Genomic DNA, 18,273 nt, shown 5'->3' on the forward strand with positions numbered 1-18,273 from the left:
CATCCGTTACTCTCTTCTGTTTTTTTTTTTTTCATTCAGTCCTTCCTTCCTTCCTTCCACTCTGTCTTTATATTATTTCTGAAGTATTTGGCGCAGATGAGTGTTGGCTGTTATTTTTGTTACCTGCCTTGCTTGTCTGTCACTTCTTATCATTTGTTTGCACCCTTTTTGCCTCTTTACCTCTCTCTATCTCCTGCTATCTCCTTTCATCCCTCTCCCTCCTGACTAACAGCTCTCTTTGCCCCACTCTTTCCCCCTTTGTCACATGTGCAGGGTAATATTGAACGATGGCATAAATCCCTCTCTGACTCTCAGGACATATGCCCTCCCCTCCCCCATCTTCTATACAAGTCCCCTGCCCATCCTCCCCCCTTGTCCCACAGCCCGCAGAAATCTGTCCACTCAGATAAGATGCTTTTAAAACGGAGATTATTGTCACTGTCCATGGCATCACATTATTTAGTACAAAAGAGGAGGCTGGCAGTGTGTTTGTGTGTACGCGCATGTGTGTGTGTGTGTGTGTGTGCGCTGTAATAAATGTGTGACACAGAGTAAAATGATGTCAGCCCACAACAGTGTTGTCATGTCCTTTTTTGCACGGCTGTGTCCACATCGTCAGGATTACAAGTCAGACCCCCTCTGCCACAGCCTGCTCGACTTTATGTAACACACATACAGTAGTTCCAAACACATAACACACATGTGCACACACACCATCTGGCTCACAGTGCAGAAGTGCAGAAGTGAGGGCAGCAGCTGCTGGAATAAGCTAAAGCATTGTGAGTGGGTGAGTGTGTGTGTTCAGTGTTTGCAGCCCTGCAGGAGCAAGCAAATTGAGTCTGTGTGTGTGTGTGTGTGTGTGTGTGCGTGTGTGTGTTTGTGTGTTTCTGTACAGCATGTTTATGCTTTCACATAGAGAATTCATTTTAAATTTAGCTCTCATTAGATTGAATCCCCGAGCTTCAAGACGTGCATAGACGTGCATGCACTTGGAACACACACGCAGACATACACACAGTCACTCTTTGTGTATGTGCTGTAGGAAGTTCAAGGATGGTACTACCTACTTGGGGAAGAACTGGGAAGGAAGAAGCATCTTAAAGTGCCAACACAACACAACTACTGCTCTGCTGGTAAGTTAACTATCATTATCCAGTTGGTTGGTTTATCTGATTTTTTATTTAACATTTCCTCATTTAAATATGGAATCTTGTCTGTCTACAAGCCATATTTATTTTAGACAAAAGTCTGTATTTGATAGTGATGTTTTAAGCACTTTGGCATATTTTTTGTGAACCAAAACTCCCCAAACAAAGGTAAAAAAAAAAAACGCAGTTTTTCTAATGAAACCGAGATATCATATTGGCATGATTTCACAGATTTTTTTCAAACTATACTCAGGATGAACATTTCAGTTACGAATGACATTTTACAGTGTATAAAGGAGTGAAATCAAAATTACATAAACAGGTAATGCAGATTAAAATTTGTAGTTTAATGACTAATCAGCAGTGTGTCAGGGTCAGGACAGGAACACAACTCAATTTAAGTACTTTAAGTACATGCCAGATACATATTCTGACATCTTTGTGTGTGCCTGGAGTGCGCCAGGCTCACGGCTCTTAAGTCTTTATCAGTCTTTGGGTCTGGAGGTGGGGCGACCGGGGAAGCGAGGGATTAAGAGAGGGGAAGAGAGAGGGATTGGGAGAGCGAATGAGGGAAAGACAGAGAGAGTGGGGAGGGAGGGGTCTGGACGAAACCCTGACGCGTCACAGTTGCCAGAGAGAGAGAGAGAGAGACGGAGCTCTCTCATACCGTTCACTGCTGGAGTGGATCTCCCCCTCACACACAGACACACACCCACCCAAACTCACACACACACACACACACACACGCACACACATCCACACACACACTCACACTCAAGACACATTTTGTTTGGACATCTATTTTTCTTCGAGTGCTCCTTCTCTTCCTACTTATGTTTGCACTCACTCGTAGTTTCACGTTGGTGGTGGTGGTGTGTGTGTGTTGGAGTTATGCTACTCTGTGCCAGCCATAAGGGCAGCCTAGACTAGGTGAGTACTATGTTTGTGTTACCATACATTGCTGTACTCACTACACATGAGTGTATTTTGGAAGTTGCATGTTGCGTTGCGAAGCAGAGAATTTGCAACGTGAAGTGTTTTCTTCTGAGGATGCTGTCTGAATGTTTCCTCTGGACTCCTGTTTGTCTGTTGCACTCTCTCCCTCCGCTTCTTCACCGTTTCACCTTTCTTTTTTCTTCTTATTGCTCGTGTGCTCTTAACTCATCTTGTCCCATCTTAACATCTCTCTTCTGCACGCTTTCATTGTTGCTGACATTACTTTTAATGTCTCTTTGTTGCTCTGTGCGAAGGCTTCTAATCTGCCAATTTTCATCTAATTTTCTCTTGCTGAGCCAAATTAGTCACAATTACTCTCCATGCGAGACCCCTGAAGGAGCTTAGCTTACCCATGCAGTGAATTACTTACAGTATGACACCATCTTTTTGTGCACGCGTATGCACAAACCTTTCACATCAGCACACAGTGACATGCACATACTCCCACTTGCACTTCTCCAAACCCTCCACAACCCTCCCCATTCTTAGTACTTTGCTTATTCGTATAGTTCCATTCTGGGTTATGAGAATGATGGTGATATCATAAGACGTTAGCTAACCCAGTCCAATTTACACTGCTTGGCTGAACTAGGCTAATCTGCCTCATGCAACTTTAAAATTAGTTTTATGCTTCTGTGGATGGAACTGGGACAGGAGTATCAGATTGGACTCAAGACTCAGCCAGCAGGAAACCATTACAAGGCGTGCATGAGGGGATCTTGACTTGCATCTAAGGGTTACGGAGTCAAGTAGTTCGTTTAGCTGTGAGCTAATAGGCTGAAAAGTGTTTAACACAAATTGCTGAGAAAGTTTTAAGTCCATTAATCCCAAATTATTTTTAAGTCCATTAATTTCATGGTAAGAGAAAGGAAAAACAGGATGTAGTGGATGTGAAATGTTTTCATCTTTCCGAGTGGCAATACTGCCCCACTACTGTCTCATCTGATCCATGTGTGCGTGTTTGTGTGTGTGTTGTGAGTGGGGGTGCATAACCATGCATGCACTTGTGTGTTGCCAGCTGGCAGAATGTAGGCCATGGATGCACTGCTGCACCATGACATGCACTAACACGGAAATGACCAAAATCCATTCATTACAGCATCCCTCTATGTGTTCCCATCCCTTCTATGTGTTCCCATCCCCTCTCTCTGTCTCTGTCGGTCTCTCTTTCTCCCCCGGCCCCTTGAATGTCTGTCAGTTCTTACTGATTATCCACGTGTTTGTGAGTATCCTTGAGCCTTTTGCCTGTCTTTTCCATTTCACGCCTCTCACCTGTAGTTTTATTTTTATTAACCCCTCTCAGACGTCACTGTTTCTTATTCGCTCTCGCATCTTTGTCATTTGTCTCTCAGTCCTCAGTCCATCTCTTATATAACCCTAGCACTGTGGCAGAATGCAACAAGGCTTTCACTAAACAAACAAGTTGATGTAACACTAGTTGCCAGCCCATAGAAGTCCTTCAATTGCAATGTATACTTTATTTCAGTCAGGGAAATCTTGCAATTATGGGAATGAGGTGCATGCTGGGAACTTGGCAGGCTCACCGTGTTCCTGTTCTTGCTTTGGATAAGTTAGCTTCAGATTGAAAGATAATTTATCATTTTTGCTGCTTGCCTTGTCTCTAACTCCAACTGCTCCCAAGCAATGATGCCATAGCAGCAGTCTTTATGTATTTTATGTGTTCTGACACTGATTTGTTAGTATGAGCTCAGGTTACTGTATAAATGAACAAGCGTATGAATAGTTGATTGTCAAAAACATTCATTCTGAAAAGAAAACTGTCCTTTTTCATGAGTTGAAAGTTGAGTGTAAGGGTTTACTAGTTCTTATTCGGTAAATTTCTTTGCAGATGTAGCTAAAAAGTTTTTCGTACACACCATGACTATCAGGGGTGTATGGGTTATTTTGGGGAAACTAACTTTTAGTTGTTATGTCAAACTTCTCATTGCGTGCCCAGGAGGAGCCGTTGGTGGTGTGTGTTATTGGTTGGTGTGTTTGTTTGTGTATCCTGTTTTGTGTAGCACATAGGGGAATTATAGTATGCACTGTTTAGGGAGAACCGCAGAGCGCCGTATGAAGGAGGTTCAGTCTGCACTCTTTCACCAGGCAGGGAAAGCTTGACAAGGGTGAGACAGCTAAGTCCAATGAAAGATAACCATTTTGGTTGTGGTTAGTCTCAAATTTGCTTTGAGGGTTAATCTTATCAGTGAGTTGACATCAACTCGAGTTAAAAACAACTAAATATTCCCATCTCCAAACTTATTTTCCACTTTCCAACACACAGCTGCCAGTTTGTGGTCAGCTATCGTCAACCTCAAAGATGATGAATGTCAACAGATAAATGGATTTTCTCTCACGCCACATCCACTTTGAAAGAAAGTCTAACTTGACAGATAGCCATCATCTGTTGAAACATGTCTTTTACTGGTCTGCTAGATTAATCCGTGTTAATGTGCACAGACTCTCACCAGAGGTGCACTATTTGAACTAATCCCTCACTCGGACACCTGTGCCAGTTCAGAGCCAGGACAGTACCAGGCCAAAACTCCTGGGAGGGGGCCAGAATTATATTGGACTGGGAAGCCAGCAGCACATCTGCACATGATGTAGCACCAGCCTGACCTAATGGCTGGCCTGCAACATTCAGTATCAGTATTAGTACTAGAAAGACAACAATCTGAATGAAATTTGAATGTTCAAATATCAACAGGCCATTTAATGTGTTTTTGTCATAATGAAGAAAAATATTCATTTAAAACAAATGATGCAAAACACATGCAAATAAATCACATCAACAAAGCACAGAGAGAGGAATGAACTCTGAATCAGATTGTTACCAGTCATGCTTCTCATACTCTCATGTGTCTCACAAACTTTCCTCTTGCATAGTTCAGACTCTTTGCTTCCATAACAAAACCAATCTGCTGAGGGTTGACAGCTAATTACGCTGTCGCGCTACAATAGAAAGGCTGCCATCTTAACTTTGCTTAAAACGAGCTGAGAGACTGAAAAGGAGAGGCTGTGCATGAGTGGCAGACAAACAACATTGCTGAGATATGGAGTGACAGGGCAATTAGTGTTGATTTTCAGGACATGTTTTTGTATTAGGCAGTGGTAGGAACCTCTTTTAACCTCAGTAATATTGTGCACAGCTCTATAAATGCTGTTCTACCAGTAAAAAATACTAACAGTACAGTATCTATGGATATATTTAAAGTGTAAATAAAACAGGAAAATTGTGTTTCCATGAGGTTTTCTCAAACTGCCTCGAATGCTCAAAGCAGCAGATATCTGTTAAACAATGCTTAGTCTTGCAGTTAATTACATATCAGTGTATTAATAAAAGACTTTTTAGCAGTCCAGGTGGTCATTAGGTTGGCAGTATATTTTTTTTGGAGATTAGGTATTTTGTTGCCCATCTGTGCATGTTTGTGCACAAGCATCGATGCCTCGGCCGATTAAATACAAAAGTGAGCATTTGAGAAACTCCCTCAGCTCTGCTTTTTTGGCTCGCCAAGTGTGTCAATGGAGACAACTGACCCACAGTGACATGTACGTGTGTGTGTTTTTGACCATGGCTAATGCATTTCCCTCCAACAAGCTTACAATGTGGGTCAGGTGGTCTGTATATGCATGAAAGTAAAAATAGCAGAACACCCATTGGGCTCGTGCTAAAAAAGTGTGTCATCTTCATCGTACACACACTTGTTCCTTTTTCATAATAGGTGAATGGAGTCCAGACATACTGTGTGGACACACACACACACACACGCATATAAACACATAAACACATAAACACTGCTTTCCCAGATGGCAAGCCTTCAAATCAGCCGATTAAAATGAACACCGTGTGATTATATGGAAGAGGCTGAACGTGGACATGGACGTGGGGGGCAGGGTGGGGGTTTATATTGTGATGTTGTTCTGCTAAACACTGGCTGGGAATTTGTGAGAGTGTCATGTGAGACAGTGTGTTGATGAATGTATGTCTGACATGCCATGTATCTGCTTTGACCCCGGGCTTACATCCACTTGACCTGAAGTGAAGCATTTGACCGAACAGTTTACACTCTGGCCTCTGTGCTGCTGCGCCGCACATTCTGCGCCTTTGACAGTCACTTATGCAAATTTGACATTTTATTTTAAATTGTGCACTATCAATTAAAACCTGTCTGACTGCTTTTTATCAACATTCAGTATTCAGAGAACATTATTTATACTTCATTCTTGAAATACTTCATCTCTTTCATAGTTCTAAAACTAAACAACGAGCAACACTGTGAACTATTTTACACATGTGTTTTCACTTATTCTGGCTAATCAGACCGCTGCTCAGGTTGCCGTTGGTTGGAGATATTTATGAGGTCAGCAGACTTCCTGTCATAGCAGGAAAAGCGTAAAAGGTATGAATGATAAAAATTAATTAAAGCTGAATTTCATTGAGCTGCTTCACTTTCAGGATCCTGATATTATACACGCTGGCTCACGGTCACACTGTCACGTCTCATTGGGACGCTGGAATGTGAGTGATTGTTAATGTTATTAGTAACACCTGTGCTTTTCCCACTGTGACAAGTCTGAATGTCTGCTGTGAGAAAGGCTTATAATAGGTGTAATCTTTCCAACTGTAATACATGTGTTCGTGTACTGCTGGACCAGGAGTGGTAAGCCATTTAAGTGAGTAATTAAGTATACATAATCCTTTTAATGAGATGTCTCTAAATTAAGAAATAAACACTATAATTGAGACCAGAGCCAACATGAAGAGCTGGAGCCTCAGACTCAGGCAGACAAAGATGAGACTCACCCTATCAATTTTTTTAAAATATCGTCAGTCTTGCATGAGCTGCATATTCAAAGAGAAAAGGACTAACAGCATAGCAATCTACCGTGGTGTGAAACCTTCAAGGTCCTGCACAAACACAGAGATGTTTTCAGTTGTTGAGGCTCATTAGACCCAATTCCAGCTAAGCAGGGTATTACATGGTGTCACCAATCTCGATCTCCTCAATGGGCGTAGTGGTGTGCTGTGGGCGTGGACGGCCTTTAGAGAGGTGCTCGGTGGACCTCGTGTTTCTTGGCATTCAGAGAGTAAAACAGCAACTCAATGACCTGCAGTCTGAGAGCAAACTCATCTTATTAGAAACAAGACAATTTGAGAATATGATGCATTTTTAGTGAACTGTAAATGCATCAGTTGGTGTTTCCTGTGGTAAACTGAAATCCAAGAAAAAAGGAATTTCATTCACAGACATGATGGACGTAGCTCAGCTAATCTTAATGCCCAGCTGACTGATGTAATCCATGAAGGAACAGAAGTAGCCCCTCTTCAGTTGACAAAAACTGCTGTATCAGTGCTGTGAATTCTCAATATTTACTGGAAATGTTTCAGTGATCAAAGGTGATGACTTGAACAAGAAGGTGGTAGCAGACTGCAGTGACATTTTACCACCAGATGGGTGAGTGGTGAAAGGGCGTAGCCAGTCCCAGACAACCACAGAGAATGCTGCCACTTCTACAGTCCAAACTCTGCGGATCACAAGCATGAATGTCTTCAGACTGCAAGCCTACAAACAGTATAGTCTTTAATCTCCAGTGGGTGACACTTTCATGTGTTTGGGTCAGAGGCAGTGGACCTTGACGGCTGATAGTCGTCATGGACATAAAGCAAATTAGAATTGCTTTCCTGTTTTGGCAGGCGTATTGAGCCGGCAGAGGGTACACGGAGCTAAGTGGGCGCGACTTGAGGGAGTGTGACTGCCAATAAGGAGCAAGCTCATAGAGAACAGACATGTTCCCATCCTGCCCATTTCAAGCAGATATATTCTTCTAATGTGTAACATCACATGGTGACAGTTCAGCAATCAAGCTGTCAGTGTTTTGTGAAGTTAGAAAAAAATAATAGAAAATATATCATTAATAAATGACATTGAAGAAATACTCTACTGTACTCTACTATGGTTCAGTGTCTTGGCTCATCTGCTTTCCTTGTAAAGACTGGAAAAAACTTGGCTCCCTTCTTCTCCTTACAGTTTTGAAGTACTCCAGTGTTATACTGTAAGAAAATTGATTGGAGTTGTCAGTTTGAGTATCCACCTCCTCTCCTGATGCATCTTAACTGTGCCAAGGAGGACAAGGAAAAGGCATTAAAGCTGAATTCATGTGCTTGTTTGTAATATTGACATGCTCGTTTGTGTTTTTTTTTTACTCTGTTAGTTTGGAATAGCAAAGCCGCACCAAAGGAAATGCATAGTGTTAGAACAATTCCTGCTATTACTGTATAATTAAATGATGAACCTGATGACGTAGTGGTGGCTGACGTTAATGAATTTGGTGGTGCTGTTCAGACTGGATGTGAAATTCCATCCCAGTCTCTGAATATTTCTCTGTTTGTTCTCTTCAAATCCCTTTTGCAAATCTCTATCAGGGACAATCATTCAACACTTTGAGTCAACAGACAGCAGACATAATCCTTTCTGGCTGTTATGCCTTGCTCAGGACAGAAACAGGAAATGAAATGCGTCAGTCACGACTGTCCAGCTATCCAGAATGGCCATAAGTCATCAAATTGTCTTGTACCATGTGGCATAATGCATTAAATGAGTCAGTCGCTCAGCGGTTGCTGAGGTCAAGCAGAGACCAGGGCATAAGCATCTCTTGCTCTGTATTTTGAATGTGAACGTTACTCTTGTGTCATATTTGAAATGTATTCAGCTTTGGGCTGGTACTGTGCCGATAAGCCATGCATAAACAGAACGCATTAGATCCTCAGGGATCTAATTGTATGTGGTGAACATGTACAGTACATTACCTGTGCATCCATTTACAGGCTCGATGTTTGTATTACAATATGCATGTATGGCCTACTTTTGTACTCTCTTTTTCATGACATGAAAGGCATGGACAAAATAACAGGAACACCTTATGGTATTTAAAGTGATATGTTAAGTAAATGTTCAATTAAAAACTACCAAGTTAATGCAGTATCCTTTTAGAATTACATTGTGCTCAGTTCCTCTAAAACAGAGCAAGAACTGTTGGCTTCCTCAGAATATCATAGCAGTCCATACAGTGGCTGTCCATATATGACAGTCTGGACCAAACCAATAGACTAACATTGCCATTCCTAGAGCCAAACTGCTAGCATGGCTAAAAATCCTTCAAAAACCCCTCATCCTCACATCTGCCATACTCTGTCATTTTACAAGTCTCTTTTGAATAATGAACCTCACTTAGTCCAGCTGTTTAGCACATGCCTTGTGTTCTAGAAAAGGAACAACAAAGGATTTAGTAAACATGTCAACAGATCTTGAAAATGGCTCATTGATAGTTATTGCAACTAATGAGGCCTGGTGGATTTAGTAGATTGTTCTGAGAGCCTGTGGAGATCATCCTCATCCTCAAGTATTCCCATAAAGTAAATAAATGTAAGATGTGGAGTATTTGACCTCTGAAAAATTGATTAAAAAAAGAAGCTAAGCGCTTTCATCTGCACACAGTTATCCTGTTGGGCTACAGGAGCACAGAGATGATCCCCGTAGGCTGTGGGATAAATTATTTTCTGAATGTGAGGCAATGTTGAAAAACTCTCTCTGGAAAGGAAATATAGAGATAACACTGCACAGCCGAGTTAAACATGAAATAAAAGGAAATTAGTAAAATTCAAATGAGTTGATGACAGAACAGGATGCGTGTACAAGTCATTACAGAAATAACCTGCAAGGCAGTTACAGCAGTTAGGATGTAACAGCAAGGACACAAGCTGCAGCTGTAACACAGCGCGCAGTAATGACCAGCCTGATCAAAAGAGAACATATAGAAACACTGAGCGGCTGCAGCATTTTAGGCCTTCTCACATCTTTTACTTTTCTTTCAGATCAGTTTGTTCATTGACCAACAAAAACACCCCCAGGCTCAAGACCGCTTTCACTCTTTCAGCCTTGTGATGAGCCATGTTTTTACCGCCCCCCCCCTCAACCACACACACACAAAACACCCAAAATGAAGTGTGAATGTATTTATTGATTCGATACATAGGAAGAAAAAGAGATAGTTCAGACGAACACAAATATGCTGGTTGACAACCTCAAAACAATGTTAGAAACCTGGAATTAGAACCACAATACTATTAACCAAATTAACATAAAACAGTATGAATCCATCCAACGTGCGCCTCCCATTTCACAAACGTCTACAACAAAGGAAAACGACCCTGTCTCATAGAAATTACATTTACATGTGACTACACTGCTTTCCCTATTGTGTTGTGCAGTTAAACCGAATCGCTGGCTCTATTATGTTCACAGGCAACATCCTTTTCAGGGAATGAAGTGCCGGTTTTATTTATCGCACCAGTGACGCTAGGAGCATTTTTGCAGCTAACCAGATACATTAGTTAACAACATTTATTCCTTATGTACATACGAAACGAAATCTGGTCTGCATTACGTTCCCCACAAAACATATCTGTTGCAAATGAATTGTATATAAACAGACTTGAGTACCGTTCACATCCCACTAACGTTTTCATGCTGTTCTGCTCAGTTGGTGGTAATAAGGTGCCAGGAAGGAGAGAATAGTAATAAACAATACATGATTTAGAGGAAAAAAAGAAGGCCTTGTTAGACCTCAAGGACCAGCACTATGTGTTTGGTGAGAAACGCTGAATGTAAATATAACTTATGATTGTTTACAAAAACAAATGCCACAGGGCACATTCAAGCTTTTATTGCCCTTTATCGTGAAGCAGATGTCGATGACAGTACTGCAGCCAAATGTGCATACAGTACATACATATTCGACCAAATGGGATTTTGAACAATATACACGACAGGACTACTCTGTATGTTTGTACTGTTACTCCAGCTTGAATACTGTTATCATGTGTCTTTTACTCTGTCATTTTCCATTAATTTGTAGAACCAAAACAGTCGGGTTCCACAAAATCGTGTAGCTGTTTACTGGAAACTATGCCTCACCAAGCATCAGTCATGCTGCAGTATTCAAACCTCCGGTGGTTTGTATGTGTGTACTTGTTTCGCTCTCATATGATTTTCTCCTGAATTCTGTATCAGCTCCTCTGCTGTGTTCGTCTGCGTGTAGAAACTGAGTCGAGCAGAAAGTCCGTTGGTGCGCTGAGCCCTGATTTAAAACATTCCAGTTAAGTTGTTCAATAAATCGAAGCCTTCGTCCAGCCATTGCCGAAAAGCTCTCCAATTGCCTGTCACTTTGGGGTCAAAAGAGATACGACAGCAAGTAGTAGTAGTACGAGTGTTTTTAGCATACAACAAATTAGAAATTGCACCAGATGAAAAGGATAATGTGAACATATATTAGCATTGATAACAGTAGTGCAAAAAACAGTAGGTTTATGATGTAGACTTGGGAAAGAACGCTGTGCTACTTTGCGTGATGCTGGAGTTAAACAGTCTGACAGCTGTTGGGATGAAGGACCTGCTGTAGCGTTCTGTCTTACAGACTGGATGCAGCAGTCTGTTACTGAAGCCCCCCACCGTCTCATGCAGGGGGTGGGGTGGGTTGTCCATGATTGATGTCAGCTCGGCTAACATCCTCCTCTCACTCACCTCCTCAATGGTGTCCAGAGGGCAGTCCAGGACAGGGCCAGCTCTCCTGAGCAGTTTGTTCAGTCTTTTCTTGTCCCTCTAGCAGACCACTGCATAGAAAACTGCAGATGCCACCACAGTCATAAAATGTTTTCAGTGTCCTACAAGCCCTCAGTCTTCTAAAAAAGGCTTTGGTGATCTACTCTAGATGTTTTTTTTATTAATAAAAGATGAAGTACTTATTTGCATTTACTGTAACTAAGTATAAAGTAGCTTTTACTTTACTTGTTTTTTAATTTTCAGTCATTTAACTAACTTCACTACTTCGGTATTTAAGTGCTTTTGCTAAATTCAAAATCTCATTCATTACTAAGTGCTAATGCTGTCAACTCAAATTTAGGCTTAAATGACTGTTAACAAGAGTAATGTGGCTTTATCCCTGTAAAAAAAGAGAAAGGACTACATGTCACTATAATCCAACAAAGTTGTCAAGAGGCCAGCATATTTTGATTATTGTCAGATACTGTACCTCTCCATGTGCTGTGACATCAAGCATGTCACACTGAAATGTGCTGCTTGGTTGTCAACATGGGCAACAGTTTGAAGCATAGCGACCTGTCATCCACTCACCGCTGTGTTAGCGTCACAGTCCTATCCTTTGCCAATCCAGTTCACTTCTTTATAGTCTGTGTTAGTTCCTGGTGTTACCAATTAAAACAATCAGTTCTTGATGCTCGAGGTGATCTTAAGACACTCAAACAGTGAAGTGGAGGCAATCTCCTCCCATCTTGGCTTTTCCCCTCTCTCCATCAAGTGTTTATTTGTTTGCGGGCGACAGGAGGTGAAAAGAGGGGCTGGGTGTCAAGTGAGTGAGTGTTGCAATGAGGGACTTGGGCACAGTCAAGGCCTTTTTATGTTCTGGCAGATCTGAGAGTGAGGCTGACTTGACTGCAGAAGACTGCCAACACCTTTTGATTTCTCTTCTTTGCTCTTTCCTTTTGCACGTCTTCATTTTCAGCCTCTTTTTGTTTCCCCCCATCTAGTTTCTTTTTTCAGTCTTCTCTGTTTCTTACTCGCTTCTTCAAACTGCTATTTCTCATTCCCTGAATTTCTCTTTTGTAGACTTTTCCCACTGTCCACTATTTCTCTTATTGTCCCCCTTTCTTTCCTTCATTTTTAAGTCAGTCATGCTGGATGCTTCTCGTTGCCAGCTGCTTGTCTCTCCCCTCAGATGCCCTACATTACTGATGTCTTACCCTCACAAAAGGTTCCTCTCCTGGGCTTGATGCCAGCCAGGTTAGCCCCTCTCTTTTGCTGGACCCCTGGAGGTTTCATATTCACAAGTGACAAAATGCCGTTTTTTTAGAAAAGCCTCCAGGTTACCATGTCAACTGAAACTATGGGATTGGGACTTTTACTTCGGGGTTAATCTACAAGATTACAGAGGAAAGTAGAAACTGTGTCCAGACATGTTTAATTGTTTTTTCTGTAAGTGGACCGTCTTTAGTCACCTACAGATACATTTTAAAGTCCCCCTCTTCTCAAAAATTAGTTTTGCTTATTGTTACCTCAGTCGGATGCTTGACCTTCGCTGTGCAGATTGGTGTGCGTGCAGGGTTTGAAGAAGACTGCTGAAGGGGGCAAGTTTCTTGAGGTGATCAGTGTGTCCTCAAACATGATTATGCAACATCTCATCTAGTTTGGAAGCCAACTATTGTCCGATATGTGTGAGTGTGTGTGTGTCTGTGTTTGGCTACGCTTTTGAGGACTGACTCTTGACGGCCGTGCATTCTTGTGAGCACAGTAAAAGGTTAGGGTTAGCTCTCGATTGACCTCTTAAACCCCGCTGGACCCACAAGGACCCATCATTACAAATACAACAAGTCTTCCAGATGAAACAACAAGATACAGTGTTTGTAACAGCCTTCCCGAGTGACACACACTGTATACATTTTCTGATCTAACACCCCGATAGGACGATGTTATTGTCAGTGTTCAAACTGTACGGTTTAGGTTTGTATAGGTTCAGGCACAAACTTAGCTTGGTCGGGTTTTGGAGAATATTATCATTTGAGTTAAACAAGGGTACTTTGTTAGGATTAGAGGACCTTTATTGTCATGGCTGCAATAATAACCACCTGGGTAATGTTAGGGAGCCGTCATGGTTATGGTTAAAAGAAACTTGACTGTCATTTTGAAACAGAAAACGAACAGCCGTCCCCCGTGGCAATGTCCTACATTTTGTTGAACCACCCATCCACCCTGTCCGCCTCCCTATTCGGATTTTTGGCTCCGTAATAACGTCACCCAACTTACTCCTTTGTTCCCAGCAGGCAAGAGTACTAATTGCTACGGCCGCTTTGTCACTTGAACGTTAACACTTTGTTTTTGGGCATTTTCGAAAAGCTGACTCTTGTCTTGGGAGGACAGTCTCTTCCAAGTGCAAATTTTCCTGTCAAGTTCTGTGTGGTCTCTCATACTTTTGTTGTAGCTTTTAGTCAACAGAATAAAATGATTTACAAGACATCTTGAAGCTTCCATTTTAGCGGCAGTAAATGCATTATAGATGGTGTGTTACATTGAATGTTTTATTCAGAATAAATGTGCTCAATTTGATATAGTTTCAGCAAAGTGTTGCACCGAAAAATGTATGTACGACACCGTAATGCAGTTAGAAATATGCTTTTTCACTTTTTAAAGTACATCTTTGTGTCTAATGTGATTATTTCAACTTTTCATGAGGTTAACAGAAGGGTGCTTACACTCTTTGACTCGTGTTGGGGCTGTTTTGACTTGGTTGGCAGAGTTTTGAAAATAACATTTCACAGTCTGGGTCAGGATAATTTATCTCCTATGGTGATGGAGGTAGGGGTGTGCTGGAAGAGTATGGCAAAGTGAGGGATAAAAGGAAGGATAGAAACACCAAACAGACGAAGGAGGCGGTGGTTGGAGGGGGGGACGGCGGGGTTGCTGTGTGTGAAGTTTGAGAGACGGACAGGGAAGGGCAGAAAATGAGAGGGAATGATGTTTAGTAAAAGATGTAGACCGATGTAAACAGAAAGAGAAAGAGAGAGAGAGGGAGATCTGCATTGTGGCCCAAAGCTGAATGCCGCCTTTATGAGCAATAGTTAAAGGACACTGAGGCGTGAGTCCCTGTAACCATAGCAACTTCCCAGGAGCCCTGTGACGGACAGATAATAGAGTGAGAGAGGAGTTCCTTTTCTCCTCTTCACCCCTCCCTCCTTCCCTCCCTCTCACTTGTTCTCACTTCCACTCCTCTCTTGGGCAGTTTGTTGGATCCTCGCATCTTACGGGATTTTCCTTGACTCGGCTGGCCTGTTTTTTGCCTTTTATGTGCGCTCTGAAGTTTGAATCCCAGCCCAGCGAAGGCTGCTCCAGACAACTGTTGCCATAATTGCTTGTTGTTATCTTTCGGAGTCACTTTTATGGACTCTCAGAACTATTTGAGGACTTTATTTTTGTGCATCCACAAGGCTGTTTTGCGTTGGCACAGAGAGAAATGTGCTCCAAAGGCACTGTCTCAGCCCGTGATTCCTTTGTCTACATTTCAGAGGCTGTGCTGTCAAACCATGGTGCTGCCCCCGAGACCAATCGCCCTGAGAATATGCAATGCTTAACAGTAAGTACAATCAAACCTTTTTACATTTTCTGTGTGTGTGCGTGCATGTGAAGCTTCAACATGCTCATATCCTTGGCTTTTTCAGTGTGTGTGTGGGTCCATTTGAACTTGAACAACAGAAATATTTTGGAAGTTTGATGGAGTGTGTGGATACAGTAAATATCTTTCAACTCTGTCGCTGTATTTGTTTGAAGTTTTGGTGAGTATGTCTGTCTGCAGGTGCATAACTTATTTATTTCTTTGATCGCTGGTAGTTTGCGTGTGCTCTCTGGTGTTTTTATTTGTTGCGTTCACATGATGCGTGCACATTGAATGGATTGGCCTGTGTTTAATTTATACAAAGTAATTGACCCGTGACATTGCACCATGTCCAACAAACTCATCATGCATAAACATGCCTTCAGTAGGGATATTTACTGCATGAATTCCATGTTACGCATTCTCAGCAGCCATAGCAACTAATTGAATCATGCGTTTGGGCTTAGAGCAGTGAATGGAGCAAGATGTCATTTCTTGAAAGACAATATCTGTCAAAAAGCTCACTTGCGTGTGGAGCAGAATGATGGTTTGTCACGAGAAAGGGGAAAAGAGAACTGTGTAGTCGGATGTGAAGCCAGTTTTTCCTGTCTGTTCGTGGACATCACAAATCCTTCCTCCCTCTCTCATCCTTTAAATCTGATAGCTTCTCAGTTTCGTCTTATTGTTTCAAATTCTTTAAAGTCCATTTCCACACTGTTGACTGTACGGTCGCCATGAATTAATTGAAAATGAATCAGGAAGAACGCTTAAACTGTTTACAGAGACAATAGAGCGCGACTGATGATGCTTTTACCCTTTTACCCATTTTACAGCTGGGAATAGGTGATTATTTAAGTCAGCATTTGCTTTACAACAGCAGCAATAATGACTACACACAAGAGCAGAAACATCTCTATATGTAAAGACCTCAGTCCTCAGCTGTATTAAAGTGTGGTTTGGGACCCATAATGGACCCCCAAGAGGCAGAAGTAAGTGTGTTATTTTTAGCTTTTGTGGATTTTCCCTGTTTTTCTCCTGTTTGAAGTGCTCAATCCCCAATGAACTGTAGTCCTTATCACTGCTTACTCTACTGTTGGCCTCCTGAGGGGTGAAGACAACCATGTGCTATCTCCTTCACACATGGTTTTGCCAGCAGCTTCTTTGCCAGTGTTGAGCTTCACTGGGAGCGTGTGTCATGTTCTAGCTGGTTCCATTTGGATTTCTGAGGGATAAATCCAATAGAAAACAAGTTCCACAATACCTGCAACTTGGCAAGCTATTACAGATATGATCCATCAGGGAAAAGTGCACTTGTTAACATCATTCACCAGGCTAGTTAGCTAGTTAGCTGTAGCCATCTCCACAGCTCAGTTTATTTTAATGCAAAGTGGAGTTTCTTCAGCCATCAGTGCACCCTTTGTCCCTTAGCTTTTAAGCTATAGTTAACAGAGCATGTTGCCCACAATCATGTCCCTGTCCCAGTGCCAGTGCTCATCTGTCAGTCAAAGACAACGCAAAGCAGCGCAAGAGCCTTTCCGATACATTTCTAAAATCTTTTCTTCTTCTCAACAATAAGATTATGTGGACAATAAATTTGAAACTTTAAACAAACTGGATTATTTACTTTTTTTTACGCACACCTGAAGAAATCGACATTTATTTCAACACAAGCTTCTTTTCTTGTACAAATGAACTGCTTTTGGAAGTGATGCTCAAATGCAAAATGACATTGCCACAAGTTGTTCATGACATACAGATAAACAAACACAAAGATACTCATATATTATTGCTGACAGAGGAGCGCCTCTGTCTTTATTCCCTGACTCATTTGACCTGGCAGAGATAGGATTGCCTTGTTGTCGGTGAGTGTTGCATCTTTTTGCATGCTATTATTCACACTGCAGCTGTTTGGGGAGATTTATCCCTCCACGGCTTGCTAATCTTACTGTGTCCTGAGTTGGCAAATTTCCAGAGTGACTTTCATGGAAAATTGCCTCAGGCTTCTGTTCACACACGATGCCAGTACTTGAGCAAATTCACTTTAATAGGTTATGATGCATGTGTGACAGTGGCTATATTTAGATAGGACCAGCCTTTATCGAAAATCATAGGGTCAGCTGTCACATATAAGACATATAGAATGTCATCCACCCCAGTAACAGCCTGGTCACCCTGCTGAACAGGCAGGCAAGCAATACAGAAGTATCCACGGCCATACCAGCAAGGCAGCTTTTTGCCTCAGGCTGTGAGACTCCTCAAATGATCCTCTGTACTCCACCATAAAAAAGAGTTTTTCTTGTGTAGCATAAAGGGACTACAACTTATAAACTATCTTCCCTTTGTGGGTATTGTTGTAATGCATCACTTGTCTGCAGCACCAGGTTCTTGATATATGTGATACTTTAGTGGAGGAGCTGCAGTGTATGGAGCATGAATGTGAAAAAGACTAACAGTTTTCAATCCAGCTACACAGCCTCAGCTGATTTTTCTACAGCGTATTGTCAGAAAACAGCGCAGCACTATCAGGCAGTAGCCTCATAAAACATTCTGAGAGACCAAAAGCACAGAGACAGTGGCAGCCACAACCACACATGGCCTGGCTGCCTGCTATAAGACAAATATATATTGGAGTGTGCTCCAAATATGCTGTCCAAATATGCATTCACACTGCGTTAAAGTGTAGTCCAAAACCTTTAATTTCCGATTGTACCGACTGCTTACAGGACAGAAATCCAGCAGAGCAGGTCATAGCTGCTATCATCAGGCTCAGAGTTGGAATGAAGTGAGAGCCAAGCCAAACTTCAGTGTCTTGTCATTTGTGTAATTTGCTTCACAATAACTGGAATGAGTTAAATATTGTGGCCTGCAGGGTCATGCCATGTCAACCCTTTCTCCTAAAAATGACATT

General features: G+C 41.9%; 1 protein-coding gene across 2 annotated transcripts in view; it reads left to right on the forward strand.

Annotated features, from left to right (window-relative positions):
* The first annotated feature begins 1,704 nt into the window (after positions 1–1,704).
* rgs3a (regulator of G protein signaling 3a) overlaps positions 1,705–18,273 on the forward strand; it is a 120,890-nt gene continuing 104,321 nt past the window's right edge. Inside the window, exons 1-2 of one of the 2 annotated variants that reach the window (XM_076757340.1) lie at positions 1,705–2,078; positions 15,280–15,347. In XM_076757340.1, the coding sequence (XP_076613455.1) occupies positions 15,333–15,347 (15 nt within the window). In that variant the 5' untranslated portion in view covers positions 1,705–2,078; positions 15,280–15,332. Of the gene's footprint in view, positions 2,079–14,963; positions 15,348–18,273 lie in introns of those variants that run through there. The other variant, XM_076757339.1, reaches the window with a different exon arrangement.

The sequence above is a fragment of the Chaetodon auriga genome, chromosome 19 (genome assembly GCF_051107435.1).
Source record: "Chaetodon auriga isolate fChaAug3 chromosome 19, fChaAug3.hap1, whole genome shotgun sequence".
In the NCBI taxonomy this organism is placed as follows: Eukaryota; Metazoa; Chordata; class Actinopteri; order Chaetodontiformes; family Chaetodontidae; genus Chaetodon; species Chaetodon auriga.